The sequence below is a fragment of the Ptychodera flava genome, chromosome 1 (genome assembly GCF_041260155.1).
Source record: "Ptychodera flava strain L36383 chromosome 1, AS_Pfla_20210202, whole genome shotgun sequence".
NCBI lineage: Eukaryota > Metazoa > Hemichordata > Enteropneusta > Ptychoderidae > Ptychodera > Ptychodera flava.
In genome coordinates this window covers 4,696,331-4,715,188 of record NC_091928.1, presented here as the reverse complement: position 1 = coordinate 4,715,188, position 18,858 = coordinate 4,696,331, and the positions used below count along the sequence as shown (strand labels likewise).

Sequence of the window (18,858 nt, the reverse complement as noted above, 5' to 3'; positions counted from 1 at the left end):
ATCGACCAATCAGATGACCGTATTTGCGCCATCAATATACTGGTATCATATAAAAGCGCATATCGGTGAATTTCAGGTAAATGGAGCTGATACAAAGTACCCGCATTAATATAAAAATATGTGTATCCTATTGATTGAAATTTGACAATGGACCGTATCCATACCTTAAAAGGTTTCTGTGAAATGAAAGGAGCATAAGACTAATCTAGCCAAATAATTTATGTCATATGGGTTTGTATATGCATGGTTTGAGCAGCAAGTGGGAAATTCTGATTTTTATTTGTCGTTATTCTGTCAAGAATTAAAAGATTGCCACAGAAGACAAATATGATTGATGTGCACTTTATGATTTTACTCGACTCTACATTGGATCCGAAATGTATTGTCACATTTTAACAAGAACTTCAGCACCTTAAATAGTACTCCATATAAAGGGTAATAAAGTATTATTATCAAAATTTCACTACAACCATATGCGCATGACTTTATCTTAACAACCGGCAGGCGATATAGACATACATGTTCATAAAAGACTTTATACTCTTTTACACAAAACAAGGTTACAGTTGCCTGGTTTTGTTAATATTTCGTAAGGAATATCTATTTCTTTCTTTATGGAAACTCAACTCAAGAAAGTGTTACATGCATATATTCAGCAATCAGTCTTGGTATATTATAAAAGCTGTAAATGGTATAACATATGAAGACGAGATACCAACATGGAAAGCACTGGTCGATATTTTCCTCACAAAGTTCTATATTTTTTTAAATCTTATGTAACGTTGGTTTGCCTCACTTATTGTACACATATCTGCCAATCACACTTATATGAATGAGAATTCGTTTTGCAAAATTAAATACATGCACGTCATAATTTACATCATCACATTTTGTTGACGCTCCACAAACTTCACGTTCAAAGGTTTGTCACCCACAAGAAACATCCTCCTTCTTGGCTTCAGTGGCCTGTTACTGTTTGGCTCCAATATAAAATTCTGTACAATCTGTGAAAGGAGAAGTTGTGTAACAACTTTATTGTAAAGAACAAGGTGAAACGGATCACATTAGTATGCAGTATAGTATGGGTGCCATCGATTGTTTTCTGTCGGAAATACTGCTATTGGTAATTCGGCGACGTGCGGTTTTTCGGTCTTTTAAACGCAACTGAAAAGAAATAAAGTATCTTTAAAAGTAAATAATTTAATTGATGATATTTCAGTAACTATCGTGTACAGACCATTAACGCGTTCTATGCGACTTTCTACAATTTAGGAGCCTATTTTTCATTGATCGAAATCCAGTTCTTCGTTGCGGAGGTTTAGCATTATGAATTAAAGAACAAGGCGCTGTAAAACTCAAAGGCTATAACTACTTGGTATATATTTACACATGAAAGCATTGATGACATAAATTGTCGTACTAAGCTCCGACCATAAGAGAAATCACGCATTGCAAAGAAGATGTACCAATGGATTAATATAACAGTAAGTGTCAATAGTTTCCAATCAAGTAAGCCTTGTTGCGCTTGTGAAGAGACTCCATATTTAAAATGTTTCGTACGGATTTAAAGGTATTACAAAACGTTTGTTTTCCAAAACATCTCAAGCGCCTAACAATCATTTAAAATATCACGATGTAGCAAATAATTCAAGGTCATGTGAAATCTTATTAGAATGAACATAGCACTATTAGGAAGACAGTTTTAATACAATCTATGCAAGCAACTTTACATCTCACCTTTGCCAAACAAAGATGCATTTCAAGTTCAGCTAGTCTTCTACCGATACACTGCCGTGGTCCCGTGCCAAAAGGCAGGGCAGCAAACTGATTGAGTCGTGGTATAGGCTTGTCTGATCTCAGCCACCTTTCTGGAATAAACTTGTCCGGGTTATCGAAGAATTGTGGGTCACGTGACATCAGTCCTACGTGGACCATCACCGTAGTCTAGGACACAATATATACATAGGAAACATAAGGCTTGGAGTCCGAACAAGAATTTATGTTGGACCTCATGAAATGTACTACCAATTATCCATGCCCCTTGCAATCAAGTGGCGAAATGTTCACACATCCGCCAATCGATTGCCAAAGTTGGCAATCTATTGGCCAAACGTTCACGCCCCTGACAATTTATCGGCGAACCACACACATGACAATCAATAGGCCAAATATTCACTAACCTGGCAATATTGACCAAATGTTTACATACCAGACAATCCAGGGCAGCATTCATAATGGTAATACATACTTACCCCTGCTGGCACGTGATAACCGCCGAGAACAACGTCAGATGCGAGGATACGTGTAAAGGAAGGCACTACAACGTACAGTCTGTTAGGTTACGAAAAGAAGGCAAAGATGACATCATCATGATGTTAGTTTTCAAGATAATGCACAACTGTAAGAGGCAATAATGACAGGTTTTATCGTCTGATAGACTTTGATACATTTCATGGCATGTTTTAGGCTAAACGGAAAGACAATAAACTGTGGAATACTTCGCTGGTTTAATATGTAGATGGCCTGATCTGAGTCAGTAGTTCCTGCGCTCACAGGCATTGAGCGGCTAGCGAAATTCATAAGGTCAATTAGTGAAGAACCGTACCATTTCTACAACTTAGTTCATTCATAGATCTACTGGCACACTGAGGTTTTGCGTTCTTTCAATTTTGCGTGTTAAGTTTTGGTTGTACTTCCACTGTCTGTACAGATGATACTTTATCGTTAAACATTTCGAATTTTTGGTAGTTCGGAATATGTATTTTAATTGCCATATCACTTGAGAAAATCGACGCACTTCATTTTACCAGAATACAAATATTATCAAATTGATTAACTAGGTCGAGATTTGCCTATTTTGTGGACGTTTTGAAATTTCTGCAATGCATTTTATATCGATAAAAATGCCTTCTCAAAAAGTACGGAAGTTGACATGTAAACGCCCGCGTGCACTTGAAAACCTATGGACGATCCCGACAATAGTATCTCAGTAAGCTGAATCATTTCTAAATGTGTAGTAGAGAAATCTTACATATTTTGCAGCCTCTCTGGAGTCAAAGAATAATAGTTGTACCGGACGACTGAATACTGCCACTTAAAATATACAGACGGGGGCGAAAGTAACATATCTAACGACACAATTTTAATGAAGAGGGCCGTGAATCAAAGCTAAATTGTTGAGTCTAACAAGTCTAATAGTACTTTAAAGAGATCTAACACACCTTTGACACAGGGCCTTCCATCACTGTATATGGAGAAGTACATTACACATTTTAGAACGCAAAGGTGGATATATAAAATTTATAAACGATTTTGACAAACACAAAAATATGAAAACAATTACCTCATACTCTCACGGATGACAGCTTTCAGATAATGTAAATGTTTCAAGTGTTCCTGAGTGATTTTTTCTCCTTTCTTCACCACTCCAGTAATTTCCTCGTGCAGCTTGTTTTGAATATTTTTGTGCCGGGCCAATAAATCCAGTGTCCATATCATGGTAATCGATGTCTTTTCCAACATATTTAAGAACAATGTCAATAATGCCATGTGCTTCCGGTTATAGGGTATGGATGGATACTCAAAAAACATATAAAGTATTATACTGGTCATTTATGAAAAAAACCTGCGCTCTTTAAGCCGCACTTTTCAATCCCAGGTTCTCGCATTAGTGGAGTTCTCCTCCAAGTCAAATGTTTGTCCAGTACTATATTTGATTTCTATAACATTAATTACTGATCTCAACCTTTTGTCACATTTTGCTAATCCTGCAAACAGAGTTTATGCAAGCTTTTGATTGACGGTCGGTTCAAATCGCCAATTGTCATTGATTCCCCACCACAAATGCTAAAATTTCCGAAAAAAATTGTCTTCTAGTCGCATTAGACTTTGAATATAACCACAGAGTTCGATCAGCAGCAACTTCGCGCTGACGGCTTTGCAGTCTGTCTGTGTTTTTGCGGCCGGGGAAAACTAAAAAGTGTCACTTTCTGGAGCGTGTGCTCGCGTGTTGCCTGTTTGGTGTCCACTTACACAATGAACGCCGCCATACCTTGGCGTCCCTTTAAGGTGAAGGGCGACGAATTCGGACGCGCACACGCTTTAGAACGTTTCTGCGCAGATTTAACTCCAGCCTGCCGCAAATGGGTTATTTGTAGAGCATGTATTTAACATCCCCTGTCATTGTTGAAATTGCGCTTTTACCTAATTTTTTGACCCAGTCTCTTAGAAATGCATGTGACCTATAACCTTGTCATATTTTGACCCCCTAGGAAGCTGGTTTTTATTCAATATGAGCGAAAAATTAACATTTCTCTCCCATTTACATGGTGCACATTACCCATTCACCTGGAGATATTGTAAAAAGTAGCGTGGTGACACCCTTTTATTAAAAGTGTAAACTAAATGGTATTATGTCAGGATTTTATTCGCCAAGTTTGGTCAAAATGACACCATTCAAAGCGACAGGAAGAAAGTTCGAAATTATATAGTGATGTAATTTCGATATCGTCATTTTGTAATCGATACTTATGTTAAAATTTCTTTACAAACATCATGAAAGCTATACATTCGATAGATATGAATCTTAAGTCTTGGTATTTATTAAAATTAACTCATTTGCTAAGCGTTCTATAATTGCTTTCCTTAGTTTAAGTGAATTATATCATTTTTATTTATTTCTAACGACGCCATTTTAACGTCCGTTCCATGGAAACGAGCGCGGTGACCCCAATTTTTTATTTCATTTTTGCGCTTGCACAACTTCCAAGAATATTTGTGCAAAATTTCAAGAAAATGACACCACAACCTAATTTTGACGTAATTCGTAGTACTTCACCTTAAAGGGAGGCTCCGCCTTTAAAGAAGCAAAGCTTTGCATAATTCATTAGGATATAATAGAAAACTATAAAATATCATGCTAATAATGTTTCGAATTCACTTGCAATTTTGCATCGTTCGATACTATATGGAAAACATTATTTCTGGGACCATTTAACCAAAATGAGAAATTTCAATGTACTTTGATTATGGATTCTCGAATTGCTTTTATAAAACAAGAAAATTGAGTCACTGTGCAAAAAGTTCAACATTTTGAACTCCCCTCAAGGACACTCAACACTAAATAATATAGGGTTATTCACAAAATACGGCCCTGTATGGACGAGGGCTCAGTGAGTGACGTATTGGACGAGCCGAAGGCGAGTCCAATACGTCACTCACTGAGCCCGAGTCCATACAGGGCCGTATTTTGTGTATAACCCTATTATTATACACCTCCCTCCATTAATCGTCCGTATAAACTAATTCTATGGTAAATTTTGAGGGATGCAGCACGCGCGATATGAGTGGAACGTGCGCGATTGTTGCGTTGGCACGAAGCCAATTAATTTTCAGTGCAGTACAAGCAAACTTCGCTGAATGTTTTCAATTTAATTAGTTTTTTAAAATAAAAATCAATTGCATTTAGACTCAGTTTTGTGTTTAGCGTGTTTTAAACCTTATACTACGAATACATTTTGGAAGAAGTTGTTATTATGTCTATAACTCACCGTAAAATAGTTTGTTTACATCCGATAATCGCTAGGTCAAAGGTCAAACAGGCGCGTCGCGCGTCTCCCGTATTCGGGACTCCGCGTACTATACAAAATACGGAAAGTTATTGGACGGTCAAACTCCCATAGGTTACGGCAGTAGGTGTATAATAATCAAGAATACTTCTGAGCATTTTTTTCGAATTTCTTACCGTATCAACAGCTGCAACAAAAAGCTCTGTTGCACTGGCCTGCATCTCACCCTCCGTGAATTTGCCACTTTCATACATGTATCGGATGATGTGCAGTATGTGTCCAACATCATCGATGTTTGAATCAAGGCTGGATCTCTCATTCGCGGAAATGCTTTCCTTTATGTGGAACTCGGCTGCGAAGAAAAACACCCTTGTTTCGCTGATGAGTTATTAATAAATGAACAATTAAATACTTGCCCCTTGTCAATTCAATTTTTAGCAAATATTGTATGTTGATACCAGAGTATCAACATATGTAAGTATGTCTAAAACTAAAGAAGAATATGATGCAGACTTACTGATATCAAAAAATGCCTTAGCCGTCCGCCTTACACCTTTCCACGCTGGAAGATTCAACTTAACTTGCAGTTTGAAAGGCAAGTAGAACAAAGATTTTGAATGGCGAAAGAAGTCTTTGATGGCTTTTATAAACTCCTTTGACATGGGATCTACAGAATCGGATAACAATCCCAGACGTTTGTTGAACAGTATAGCAGCCACACCTGTATAAGAGAGAAAGGAGTGGATAAATTTTTCCACAGTCATGTCATGACGTTTATATTCATGACAATTATCATAATCAGTAGCAGCAGTAGTCAGCTGTAATATAAAGACTGGTGTTTATTTACATTTTAGACGAACCTGGAAGGCTTTAATATGCAACTGGCTCACCACCTAAGGATAAACTTCAAGGGTACGAATTTAAAAAACTCTTAATCTCCTAACTTATGATCAAAGCTGTATTTCACTTGGCTTACGACGTAATCCTGGACGATGTCATTATACATGCTAAATTTCTTCCGTTGACACGTCTAGCTACGATAATGTTAATGTTGCTTTCCTATCCTGACAATTACAAGTTTTATTTATTTCATAAACATGTAACACCGCGCTTTTGAATTTTAATGAAGCAAAGCATTAGGGATTGCAAATATTAATACAAAACACGAATGAATGGCTCTTGTGTTAGCAAACAATATCAATCGAAGCTCGTCTTTACCTTCCATTGACCAACGTGCTAGTTCATCGTCCATCGTATTAGATTTCTTGCCGGTCGTTGCGTGTACGCGACGGATCTTGTCGATGAGATCATCAGAGACTTCATTCAGTGTGTCTGTGTGTGATGCAACTTCCTTGGGTCGAAGTAATGGCTTCAGTAGAACACTACGATGACGCTGCCAGTCCTCTCCTTCACTGAACAAATCAGTGCAATTAATATAGGACACAGAATAGGTCACAGAAAATCAAACATAACATAGAATTTCTGAAGGGCCCTGAAATGCGTTACTACATATAAGCACATTGCTCTGCATCATTTAGGAGTACAATTAAAATGATTTCAAACTTAATTTCTGACAGATGATTATGAGTACTAAGAGTGAATATAGTTTCCAGATGATGTAGTTTACTGTACTTATAAATCATTACCTATTAATTAATTAAATTATTTATTTATTTATTTATTTATTTATTTATTTATTTATTTATTTATTTATCCTTTTACTGAGTGGCTAAATTACATTTTATCAAACTGGTCATCGTTTCATAGTGCACTAATATGAATATCATTTACACAGAATTATGTTTCAAGACTGTTCATCAATTGTAAAATATTGGACTGCATTAAAATACACTTCTCAGATATCAATATGTTTTGTCGAAATTACAAACGAAGTCATTGCAGCGCATTTGACGTCAGCTTGAGCCTTAGATCATCACAATTATGATAAACACCAGCTGCTGTTGGGTTGCCGTTGGTATAATCGTTTGCTTTGGGAGAGAGTGAAACATTGCTGTATTTTTTAAATCGTAGAGTTATAGACGGTCCTTAGTGTAGATACCTTATTGTTCATACGCCAATTTCTTTGGTAGCTCTATGAACGACTTCTGAAACTACTCCTGTGTACAGGTGCGTGATACAGTCGTTTGCAGAACTGAGCTGTTTAACTTTGGGGTCAGCAAGCAGTTAAAGCAAAAGCTGAAATTGTAAACGAATTCTACCTGGAACTAGCCTACCCAGGCTAGTCTGGTTACTACACGATGTATTGTTAAGCACTCAACCTAAACATTGTATAATGTGGTGGTGAACGTGTATGAATTGTCCGACGTATGAAACCTTTATACAGGTTGACGTAAGACAAACTCAGAAATTTGGACACTACATTGCATGGGTTATGTGTTTGAAAAATAAATCCCGTAGACCACCATGGGTTATGTGTTTTAAAAATGAGTCCCGTAGACCTACAGGTATAAACATACATGATTAACTTACGCTAGAAATATACCGAGCGAATATCCTCCCATTTTTCGCTGGAGTAACCACGGTTCAAGAGTTGTACGACGGGGATATTTGCCTTCGACACGAATAACTGCTTCGGTTGCGCTAGGCTCAGCTACCATAACTCCAGAGTAAATTCCGATTCTTTCTTTCCAAATAGGACCTAAGATGTTTCGACGCCAGCTGAAGTATTTATCAATCTTCGTTACACCACCATTGCGAAACACATTGATGTAGGTAGCAAGCTTGCTCTGTTGTCCAGGTATAGCTTCAAACGGTTTGACTTCGCTCTCCTTGATCAGCTTCGGTCTTTCATCACTTTTATCAACAGACTGTGCTACTCTTGACGATCTTCTGACAGACAAAGTCAATAGTGAGCTCTGGGACTGGCAACGAGCCTGGATTCGTTTAGTAAACGAAAGTGAAGAAACTCGTATTGAAGACGATGCCATTGCCATTGTAACAAGTCACCTTATTATAGAGAACCACGGTCGATGTGATAAAGGCATAGAGAGGCTGAAATTCGTGAACCTTCGAGCTGTAAAGAAGGCGTACTTTGAACTCTGTTTTATTGCATGAGACTTGCATGGATGGTGCTTTTATCAAGTAAAGCATATTGAGCCCCGGGGGAGTTTGTTCAACGGCGTCCGCCACATCACACTTTGTCTTTATTATAACATATGCATTAGTGAAGTGACAACGTCAGGATTACTTATTATTGCCAGCTCAAATATTGCCAAAATGGTTCATCCTTTACGACATCTATTAACAGACTTTCCATTCGTAGAATTGATCACTCTCCCTATCCATTATACCAGTTCTGCGGCATTTTAATGTATTCCAAAGAACCTTTTCATTTTAAACTATCGATGTTTAATCTTCTTACAGTAAACGTTTTCCTCCATAGGGCGACACGTGTGCTTAACGCCCTTCTAACTCTCATAACAAGATGTATTATCTTGAATTTTGTTTCATACGATGTTCTGATATGGTCGTTGTTCGTCACTTTATTCTAATCTTTGTGTTACTTTTACCTAGACAAAATACTCCTTCCTCAACAAGACAATATGACTAGTGTACAATGTATCTTTGTGTGTAAGAGATGATGTTGTACCCCAAAAGACAATATTTTACTTACGTTTCCTTTCACAAATCTTTGAATCATTTGATGATACTACAATGTCACCGCTGTCTCTGATGTTACTAGTTTTGGGGTTTCGCGCAAAAACCGAGAGGCAATAATACAAATGGCAATTTTATACTAATTACAGGTTTTAGTATAAGTACGTTACCTATATATGATATATTGTATCATAATCTTAGTGTCATACTTTATGGGGCAAGAAACGTTCAAATTTATAAAATCCACCCCCAAAACTGAAATTAATCAATCTTAAAATGTATATCTCACCTTTTTTGTATGTCTAAACTTAATTGAATCTTGTCAAACAAAGCCTCTATGCTTTTAGGAGGTAAACTATAATAATTCACAATTATTAATGATATAAATTTGATATGTAGATGATATTATACAGTGTTACATCTAGACAGGGGGGATAGGGGATTCCCCCTCTGTTGAAATGTTGGCACCCTAATTAATATATATATATATATATATATATATATATATATATATATATATATATATATATATATATATATATATATATATATATATATATATTTGCCCGACGTAAGGAGGGCAAATGGTCTCCTGCGTATAATGTTTTTTTATTACATGCCACTCTTACACAGTTTTCACTCAAAATATTTAGATTTATTGGCAAATGATAATCCAATGCTTTATTTCCATCTTACACAAAAATCCGTTAACAATGGAACGATTTTATCATCGAATGGCGCAATGATATATTTAAACTACTGTTATGCGGTTTATCAATTTTTTTTCTGCAAAATTTTCCGTAAACCGGATATCCTGTGCAAAAAATGAAATTTCACATTTTTACATAAAAAAATTGTCAAGTTGAAAATAGTTCCGGTTCACTTTCAGTCCAATGATGATTATGCGGCCTGCGACGTCATCGACGAGTTACCATTGATTCCTATGGAGCGCGCGACGTTCGATATTCGAGGTATGTAATATATATATATATATATATATATATATATATATATATATATATATATATATATATATATATATATATATATATATATATATATATATATATATATATATATATATATAATATATCCGGTTCACTTTCAGTCCAATGATGATTAAGCGGCCTGCGACGTCATCGACGAGTTACCATTGATTCCTATGGAGCGCGCGACGTTCGATATTCGAGGTATGTAATATATATATATATATATATATTATATATATATATATATATATATATATATATATATATATATATATATATATATATTTACGAGAATGTCTTTTATTTTGCAAAATTGGACACATGCATGTCACGATACGATGCACACCATCAAATGCTCTTTTGTTGACGCTCCATGAACTTCAAGTTCAAAGGTTTGTCACCCGCCAGAATAAGCCTCATTCTTGGCTTCAGTGGCCTGTCACTGTTTGGCTCCAATATGAAATTCTGTACAATCTGTAAAAAGAGAAGTTATGTTAGCACTTTTTTGTAAAGAACAAGGCGTAACGGATCAGTTAAGTGTGCCAGGTGGTGTGGGTGACACAGATTTATTTGCTGCCAGCAAGGTTCTCATTGATATTTCGCCCAATGACAGGTTGTTTGGTCTTTATAAACGCAGATAAAAAGAACAAATAGTTTTATTTTTAAAAGAAAATATTTCTCACATGACAACATTTTGGTACCTGTTATTTGCAGACTGATGACACGGTCTGTGCGACTTTCTACAATTTTGAGCATAATGTATTATTGATCAAAATTGTTCATTCATATATGAGCGAAAGTTTGAAGAACAGAGAGCTGTAAAATTCAGCGGTTTTATGTTATTTAGCATATATTTACACATTAAACCATTCTTAAGATAAACATTCCACTTAGCTTTGACCATTAGAGAACTCAAATATATCTTGCGATGAATTAATATATCAGTAAGTGGCATGTAGTTTAAGACAAAGTAGGCCTGTTGCCTCTGTTTTCATAGGGTTCCTACAGATTTAAAGGTATCATCTTTGTTCTCCAAAATATCTCATACACTTAAGTTCATTTAAAACATCATGATGAAGCTTATATTGTACAGATCACTGAAATCTTATGGCTATGAGTATAGCACAACAAGAATCACAGTTTTGACACAATGTCTGCCAGCATCTTTATAATAATCTTACCTTTGCTATACAAAGATGCATTTCTAGTTCAGCTAGTCTTCTACCGATACACTGCCTTGGTCCCGTGGCAAATGGTAGGGCAGCAAACTGATTGAGTCGTGGTATAGGCTTGTCTGATCTCAGCCACCTTTCCGGAATAAACTTGTCCGGATCATCAAAGAATTGTGGGTCACGTGACATCAGTCCTACATGGACTATCACGGTAGTCTAGGGCCCAAAATATACAAGGATACATATTTTAGAGGTGGTTACGGTAACAATAAAAAAAGCTCGATGTAGAGTGTGGAGGGGTCACCGTCAGAAAACAAAGGACCAATGTCCCTGAAGCTACTATAGACGTGGATAAAAAATTGATGTTTCCTGAATGTATGAAATTATCTCACTAAAGTCATCCTAGGGACCTGTAAACCAAATATTAAAGCTGTCTGACCAGCAGTTTTGAAAAAAAAGTAAGCTAACAGTCGACAGAGCTCCGCTGTGTTATATAAGCTTAGAGAATAACTTTTTGTGACGCATGTGTTGATGACAAAGGAGGAGAAGATGGATATCTTTGATAGCTCATTTCAAGGAGAGCCTGACCAAAAATGGCAAAATTAGCTGCAAAAATACAAAATTGAAGATTTCATCATAATTTCAATATATTACATGAAGATAAACCCTTGAAACCTGTATACCAAATATAAAAGCTATCAGGTGAGTAACTTGGAGAAACGAAGATTTTGACTAAATACGGCAAAATTGACCAAAAATACAAAAATGAAGATTTCATCAAATTTAAATCAATCTCACTGAGACAACCCCTGGGAACCTATATACCAAATACCAAAGCTATCAGACAAGTTGTTTTTGAGAAACATATTTTTTGACCAAAAATGGCGAAAATTGTGCCAAATATACAAAATTGCAGGTTTCATCATAATGTCAATATATCATATTAAGTTCATCTGTAGGAACCTGTGTACCAATTATCAAAGCTATCGAACGAGTACTTTTTGAGGAATGTCTTTTTTGACCATAAATAGCAAAATTGTCCTAAAAATACAAAATTGTAGATTTCATCATAATTTGAATATATCATATTTTGTTCATTCCTATGAACCTGTATGCCAAATGTCAAAGCTGTCAGCTGAGACAAGCTGTAAATTTTTGACCAAAAATGACTAAAAAATTCCTTAAAAATACAAATTTGTATATTTCATCACAATTTGAACAAATCTAAGTTGGTTCATCCGTAGGGACCTGTATACCAAATGTCAAAGCTGTCTGACCAGTAGTTATGAAGATTTTTATTACCAAAAACGCCTTTTTGTGCTAATTTCCATATTTCCAAAAATATCAAAAATAAAAAAGTTAGTTTGTCATAATCATATTTTGCATCTACACAACAAATATCAAATCTGTAAGTACAGCAGTTCTCAAAATATTTGAATGGACGGACATCCTCACAAGCGGACATACATACATACACACGGACGACGGGCGCCGATGGATACCCATCCCAATAGCTATATATTCTATAGTAGCTTAAAACTGTATCAGTGTATAGTACCTAAAAACTGTATCAACTCATTTTAAGGGCGTGGATTTAGCCGAAAAGTGTTGTCTTTGATGTTTTCCATGGCGATTGGCTTCTGAACGTTATGAGTTCGAATCTGAATTTTTTGAATTTGTGATGAAATTCATTACGCGCACTACCAATTACGCACGCCCTTCGCAATCCATTGCCAAACGTGCAAGTCCCTTGCAATCTACTAGCTAAATGTTCACCCTGACAATCCATCGGCCAAATGTTTACAAACCTGGCAAACGTTTGGCCAAATATTCACACAACAGGCAATTCCATCAAATTAAGCACACCAGACAATTGATTGGACAAAGGTCAACACACCTGACAGGCCAGGGCAGTTTTCCTGACGACAATAAATACTTACTCCTGCTGGCACGTGATACCCGCCGAGAACAACGTCAGATGCGAGGATACGGGTGAAGAAAGGCAGTACAGAGTACAGCCTGTTGGGCAACGAAAAGGAGACAAAGATGACAGGTTAGTTTCCAAGATGATGCACAACTTTAAAAGACAATACTGACAGGTTTCGTCGTTATATATTCGAACGTCTGATGTACATTGATATATTTCCGTTGCATGTTTTAGCCTGGACCGAAAACTTATAAACTTAAATACTTTACAGGTTTACTGTATCTAGATGATCTGATCTCAGTGGTTCTTGCGTTAGCAGGCCAGGCATTAAATCACTAGAGAAATGCATGGGGTTAATTAATGAAGAACTATACCATTTCTACAATTTAGTTCATTCACAGATCAAGTAGCATTCTGGCGTTTTTGCGCCCTTTCCATTTTCACATATTTAATGGTCTACGTACCGGTTTTCACTTTAACTGCCTGTTGGACATTTCGACTTTAGATTGATATGAATATGTAGGTGCTGCGGGTTTGGCGTCGTTGATGTAGACGGACATACATCTGCACACACACATACATACTAACATATATACATACATACGCCACCGACATACCATATAAGCTCTCTTTGGCATATATACATAATACAGAATGTGAGTCAAAATGTTTCTCAGGGTCGACATTTATCTATCAAATCTACATTTTGAAATTCGTGTTATGCATTTTGTATCGATACACAATACCCTTTCCAAAAGTACGGAGGTTGACGTGTCATTACCCACGTGCGCCGAAAAGCATATACACTGTACTCGTTTCTACCGGTTATTTTCAAAAACTTAAATTTCCTTTAGTTTTTGGTCAGTATAAAACGGTTTTTTTGGGGGGAAAATGGAAAAATCACCGATCCAGTATCATCAATGTTTTTGGAGCAGTACAGTAAAAATTTTAGAAGGCATAGATGAAACACAAAATCGTAAAACGATTTTGACGAAGACAAATATATTAAAACAATTACCTCATACTCTCACGGATGACAGCTTTCAGATAATGTAAATGTTTCAAGTGTTCCTGACTGATTTTTTCTCCTTTCTTCACCACTCCAGTAATTTCCTCGTGCAGCTTTTCTTGGACATTTCTGTTCCAGGCCAATAAATCCAGGGTCCATACCATGGTATTCGATGTCTTTTCCGAAATATTTAAAAAAACCGTGTCAATAATTTCATGTGGTTCCGTAGATATTGATATGATCGGATATCCATAAAACATATTCAGTATTATACTGGTGAAATATTATGCTAATATAAGCAAAGCTGTGCACAACTTATTTGGACACATAGAAAACAAAAATATCATGATAATAAGGTTTCAAATTAACACACACTTTCGCGTCGTTCAATGTTATACGGAAAATATTTACTAGGATCATACAGTGGAACCAAAATGAGAAATTCCGATGTACTATGATTATGATTTCTCGCATTGTATTTTGTAAACCAGAAACTGGAGTTACTTTACAAAAAGTTGAACATTTTAAGCTCCCCTCGAAAGACACTGAACACTCAATTGTCCAGAACGCTTCTGAACGAATAGATCAAATTTCTTACTGAATCAGCGGCTGCGCCAAAAAGCTCTGCTGTACTGGCCAGTATTTCACCGTCTGTGAGTTTTCCACTGTCATTCATGTACGGAATGATATGACGTATGTGTCCATCATCATCGATGCTTGGGTCATCGCTGGAACTCTTCTTCGCGGCAATACTCTCCTTTATGTGGAACTCAGCTGCAAAGAATAACACCCTCGTTTCACTGATAAGTTTTCCATGTACAATAAATAGCTTGGCTTTCAATATTGTATGTTGATACCAGACTATCAACCTTGTAAGTATGTCAAAAACACTAAAGGAGAATATGATGCAGACTTACTGATATCAAAAATTGACTTGGCCGTCCGCCTTATACCTTTCCATGCTGGAAGATTCAACTTCACTTGCAGTTTGAATGGCAAGAAGAACAAGGCTTCTGAATATCGAAAGAAATCCTTAGTGGCATTTATAAACTCCTCTGACATGGGATCAACAGAATCTGATAACAATCCCAGACGCCTGTTGAACAATATTGCAGCCATACCTGTATAAGAGAGAAAAGGAGTGGATATAAATGTATCTACACTCATGTCATGACGCTTATATTCATCATCATCAGCAGCAGCAGAAGCAGAAGCAGAAACAGCAGCATCCCAATTAGCTCAACTTCTTGCACCTGTAACGTAAAGACTGGTGTTTATTTGAGATGAGCCTGGAAAGCATTAATAACCAACTGGCTCACCACTTAAGGGTAAACATGGGAGGGTGCTAATTTAAAAATACTTCTAATCTCCTAACTTTCGATCAGAGCTGAATTACACTTCGCTTACGACGTTATCCTGGACGATGTCAGTTTTGGACATGTTGTTCTTTCATCTGAAATGTACCATAACCACACTCTCTGTCAGTGTGTGTTGAGTAATAAAAGATTGATTGATTGATTGAACATACATGTTCTATTTCTTCCGTTGACTCGTCTGTAGCTACGACAATGTTACTGTTGCTTTCGTATCCTGACAATACCAAGTTTTATTTATGCCATTAGCAAATAATACCGTGCTGTTGAATTTTAATGAAGCAAAACATTAGGGATTGCAAATGTTAACACAGACACGGAAAACATGAATGGCTCTTGTATTAGCAAATGATATCAATCGAAGCTCGTCTTTACCTTCCATAGACCACCGTGCTAATTCATCGTTCATCGTACTGGAACTCTTGTCGGGCGTTGCGTGTACGCGACGGATCTTGGCGATGAGATCATCAGAAACTTCATTCAGTGTGTCTGTGTGTGATGCAACTTCCTTGGGTCGAAGTAATGGCTTCAGTAGAACACTACGATGACGCTGCCAGTCCTCCCCTTCACTGTGTAAATCAGTACAGAAAATATTGGACACAGAGAAGGTCACCGTAACCTAACATAAATTTCTGAAGGGCCCAAAAATGCATTACTGCAAATAAACATATTGCTCTGCATCATTGTTGGTACGAAAAAAAGGACCTAAACACCATTTCTGACAAATGATTCATGGGTACGCAGAGTGAAGATAGGTTCCGGGTGATATACACTCAAATTCGATCAAAATGAAAACATAATTGGTCAAGGTATTGTTTTTAATCGACGTGTATCAGTGATTTTTACAACATTAACACAGCAGCTTGATGTGGTCTTGTACATGCTCTCAGTTACAAAACACACGACGGCCACTCCACACAAGTCAGACAGAGAAACACAAACAAATCACCACCCTTTGCAGTGTCATGTATGTCTCTTCTCTATTCCTGATGATCAAGTGAAAAGCATACCGTTGAGTTCAATAAGGAACTTCACAAACATTTTGAACATGTAAATTTTATATGATACTGGTCTAGCCGGTCAATTCCCAAAGCTGCCTGAACTTTCATGCTCACTTGTTCATGCATAGTTCCAGAAGGCAGAAAAACTTCAACTTCAAAACTTCACGTAAGAAAGGCAGATTTCTTCAAGATTGCAACTCGACTCATCAGAGAGGCCTAGACACCACTAACAAAACGATTTGAGATTTTAAAAAATTGAAAATATGGGACGCACTAAAATACACGACTCAGATATCAATATTTCTTGTCAAAAGTATAAGCGTATTTGACGTAAGCTTCAGCCTTAAATCATCAAGATGTGTTTAGACACTAGCTGCTGTCTGGTCGCCCTTTGAATAATCGTTAGTTTAACCCTTCTTTTATGGGTCAGTGTAAAACATTGCTGTATTCTTTAACCCTTTCATCACCATGGTTTTGCCTAAACCCATTGTTATCAATGGTGATTGTGGACCTGTTTACAGGGAATTGGGGGTGAACAGTTTTAAATCGTAGGGAAGAGGTATAGACAGTCCAATAGTGTAGATACCTTATTTTCATTGGCCAATTTCTTTGGCGGCTCTATGTCAGGCTTCTTAACTTAGTCATGTGTGAAAGTCCGTAATGCAGTCGTTTGCTGAGCAGACTAGTTTAACTTTGGAATCACTGAGTAGTTAAAGCAGAGCTATAATTCTAAACGAAGTTTACATGGAAGTAGCTGACGGTACCTAGACAAGTCTGCTTACTGCACGATGTATTGACAAGCTCTCAACCAAAACATTACGTAATGTAACCTTTGTACAGGTTGACGTTAGGCAGTCAAACGCACACATCGGGACACAACATTGCACAACCCCTTTCAACAACAACTCGCTATTGTTTTAAAAACAAATCATGTAGACCTACAGATATAAACACATATACGATAAACTTACGCTAGAAAGACACCAAGCGAATATCCTCCCATTTTTCTGTAGAGTAACCAAGGTTCCAGCGGCAGGCGACGGGGATATTTTCCCTCGGCACGAACAACAGCTTCGGTTGCGCTGGGATCGGCTACCACAACTCCAGAGACAACTCCGATACTTTCCTTCCAAATGGGACCTAAGGTGTTTCGACGCCATGTGAAGTATTTATCAAGCCTCGCTAGACCACCATTGCGAAACACATTGATGTAGGTAGCAAGCTTGCTTTGTTGTCCAGGGATTGCATCAAACGGTTTGACTTTGACCTCATTGACCAAATGCAGTCTGTCATCACCATTATCTGCATGCTGTGCTACTGTCGTCGATCTTCTGACGGACAAGGTGAATAGTGAGCTCTGGGGCGGGCAACGAGTCTGGATTCGTTTAGTAAACGAAAGTGAAGAAACTCGTATTGAAGACGATGACATTGCCATTGTACCAAGTCACCTTATTGTAGAGAACCACAGTCGATGTGATACTGGCATAGAGAGGCTGAAGTCTGTTACCCTTCAAGTTGAACTTTGAACTCTGTCTTTATTTTACGTAACTTGCATCGATGGTGGTTTCACCGTCAGGTACGTTTCGAGGCCCGGGGGAGTTTGTTCAACAGCGCCCCCCACTTCGCACTTTAAAACATGCGTTAGTGAAGTGACAATGGCAGGATGTCATTATTGCCAGACCGAATATTGTCAAAATGGGGCATCCTATACGACATCTATCAACAATCTTAATATTCCGCAGAATTGATCGCTCTGCTTATTGTTCCATTTTGTAATCCATTTTACCAGTTCTGCGACATTTGTGCATTCCAAAGAATATTCTCATGTTAAACGAGCTATGGTCACTCTTCCTGTAGCAAACGATTTCCTCCATAAGGCGACACGCGCGCTTAACGCCCTCTCATAACAAAATGTATTTTATTGAATTTGGTTTCATGCGATGTTCTGATATGGTCGTCGCATTCATTACTTCATTCTCGTCATCATTATTTTGCTTCTGGTTGGACAAAATACTACTTCCTCTATTAGACAATATGACTAGTGTACAATGTATCTTTGTGTGTAAGAGATGATGTTGTACCCCAAAAGACAATATTTTGCTAACATTTCCTTTCACAAATCTGTGAATCAATACATGATACTACAATGTCACTGCTGTCACTGATGTTACTAGTTTTTGGGTTTCGAGCAAAACCCGAAGG

The 18,858-nt window shown here is 37.2% G+C and overlaps 2 protein-coding genes across 2 annotated transcripts; both read right to left on the bottom strand.

Moving 5' to 3' along the window:
• Nucleotides 1-875: 875 nt before the first annotated feature.
• Nucleotides 876-8,521, bottom strand: LOC139151334 (cytochrome P450 10-like). The gene is made up of 8 exons (XM_070724072.1): nt 8,058-8,521; nt 6,786-6,979; nt 6,085-6,288; nt 5,744-5,919; nt 3,344-3,510; nt 2,253-2,331; nt 1,738-1,944; nt 876-1,004 (listed from the first exon to the last, which is right to left on the bottom strand). Exons 1-8 carry the CDS (start codon nt 8,519-8,521, stop codon nt 876-878), a joined length of 1,620 nt encoding a protein of 539 aa, XP_070580173.1.
• Nucleotides 8,522-10,425: 1,904 nt separating this feature from the next.
• On the bottom strand, nt 10,426-18,153 carry LOC139122824 (25-hydroxyvitamin D-1 alpha hydroxylase, mitochondrial-like). The gene is made up of 8 exons (XM_070688641.1): nt 17,628-18,153; nt 16,031-16,224; nt 15,200-15,403; nt 14,881-15,056; nt 14,292-14,458; nt 13,287-13,365; nt 11,356-11,562; nt 10,426-10,648 (listed from the first exon to the last, which is right to left on the bottom strand). The coding sequence occupies exons 1-8, from the start codon at nt 18,089-18,091 to the stop codon at nt 10,523-10,525; spliced, it is 1,617 nt and encodes a 538-aa protein (XP_070544742.1). The 5' UTR covers nt 18,092-18,153; the 3' UTR covers nt 10,426-10,522.
• Nucleotides 18,154-18,858: the final 705 nt, after the last annotated feature.

Bases quoted from the DNA above. Each gene is read 5' to 3' on its own strand.
- LOC139151334 (XM_070724072.1), bottom strand. From the start codon at position 8,521: ATGGCAATGGCATCGTCTTCAATACGAGTTTCTTCACTTTCGTTTACT. The intron at 6,980-8,057 runs GTAAGTTAATCA...TGATTTGTTCAG, and splicing joins TCGCTCGGTATATTTCTAGC to TGAAGGAGAGGACTGGCAGC. The intron at 2,332-3,343 runs GTAATTGTTTTC...GTAACCTAACAG, and splicing joins GTCATCCGTGAGAGTATGAG to ACTGTACGTTGTAGTGCCTT.
- LOC139122824 (XM_070688641.1), bottom strand. From the start codon at position 18,091: ATGGCAATGTCATCGTCTTCAATACGAGTTTCTTCACTTTCGTTTACT. The intron at 15,057-15,199 runs GTAAGTCTGCAT...TATTCTTTGCAG, and splicing joins CAAGTCAATTTTTGATATCA to CTGAGTTCCACATAAAGGAG. The intron at 10,649-11,355 runs GTAAGATTATTA...CTCTTTTTACAG, and splicing joins TGCATCTTTGTATAGCAAAG to ATTGTACAGAATTTCATATT.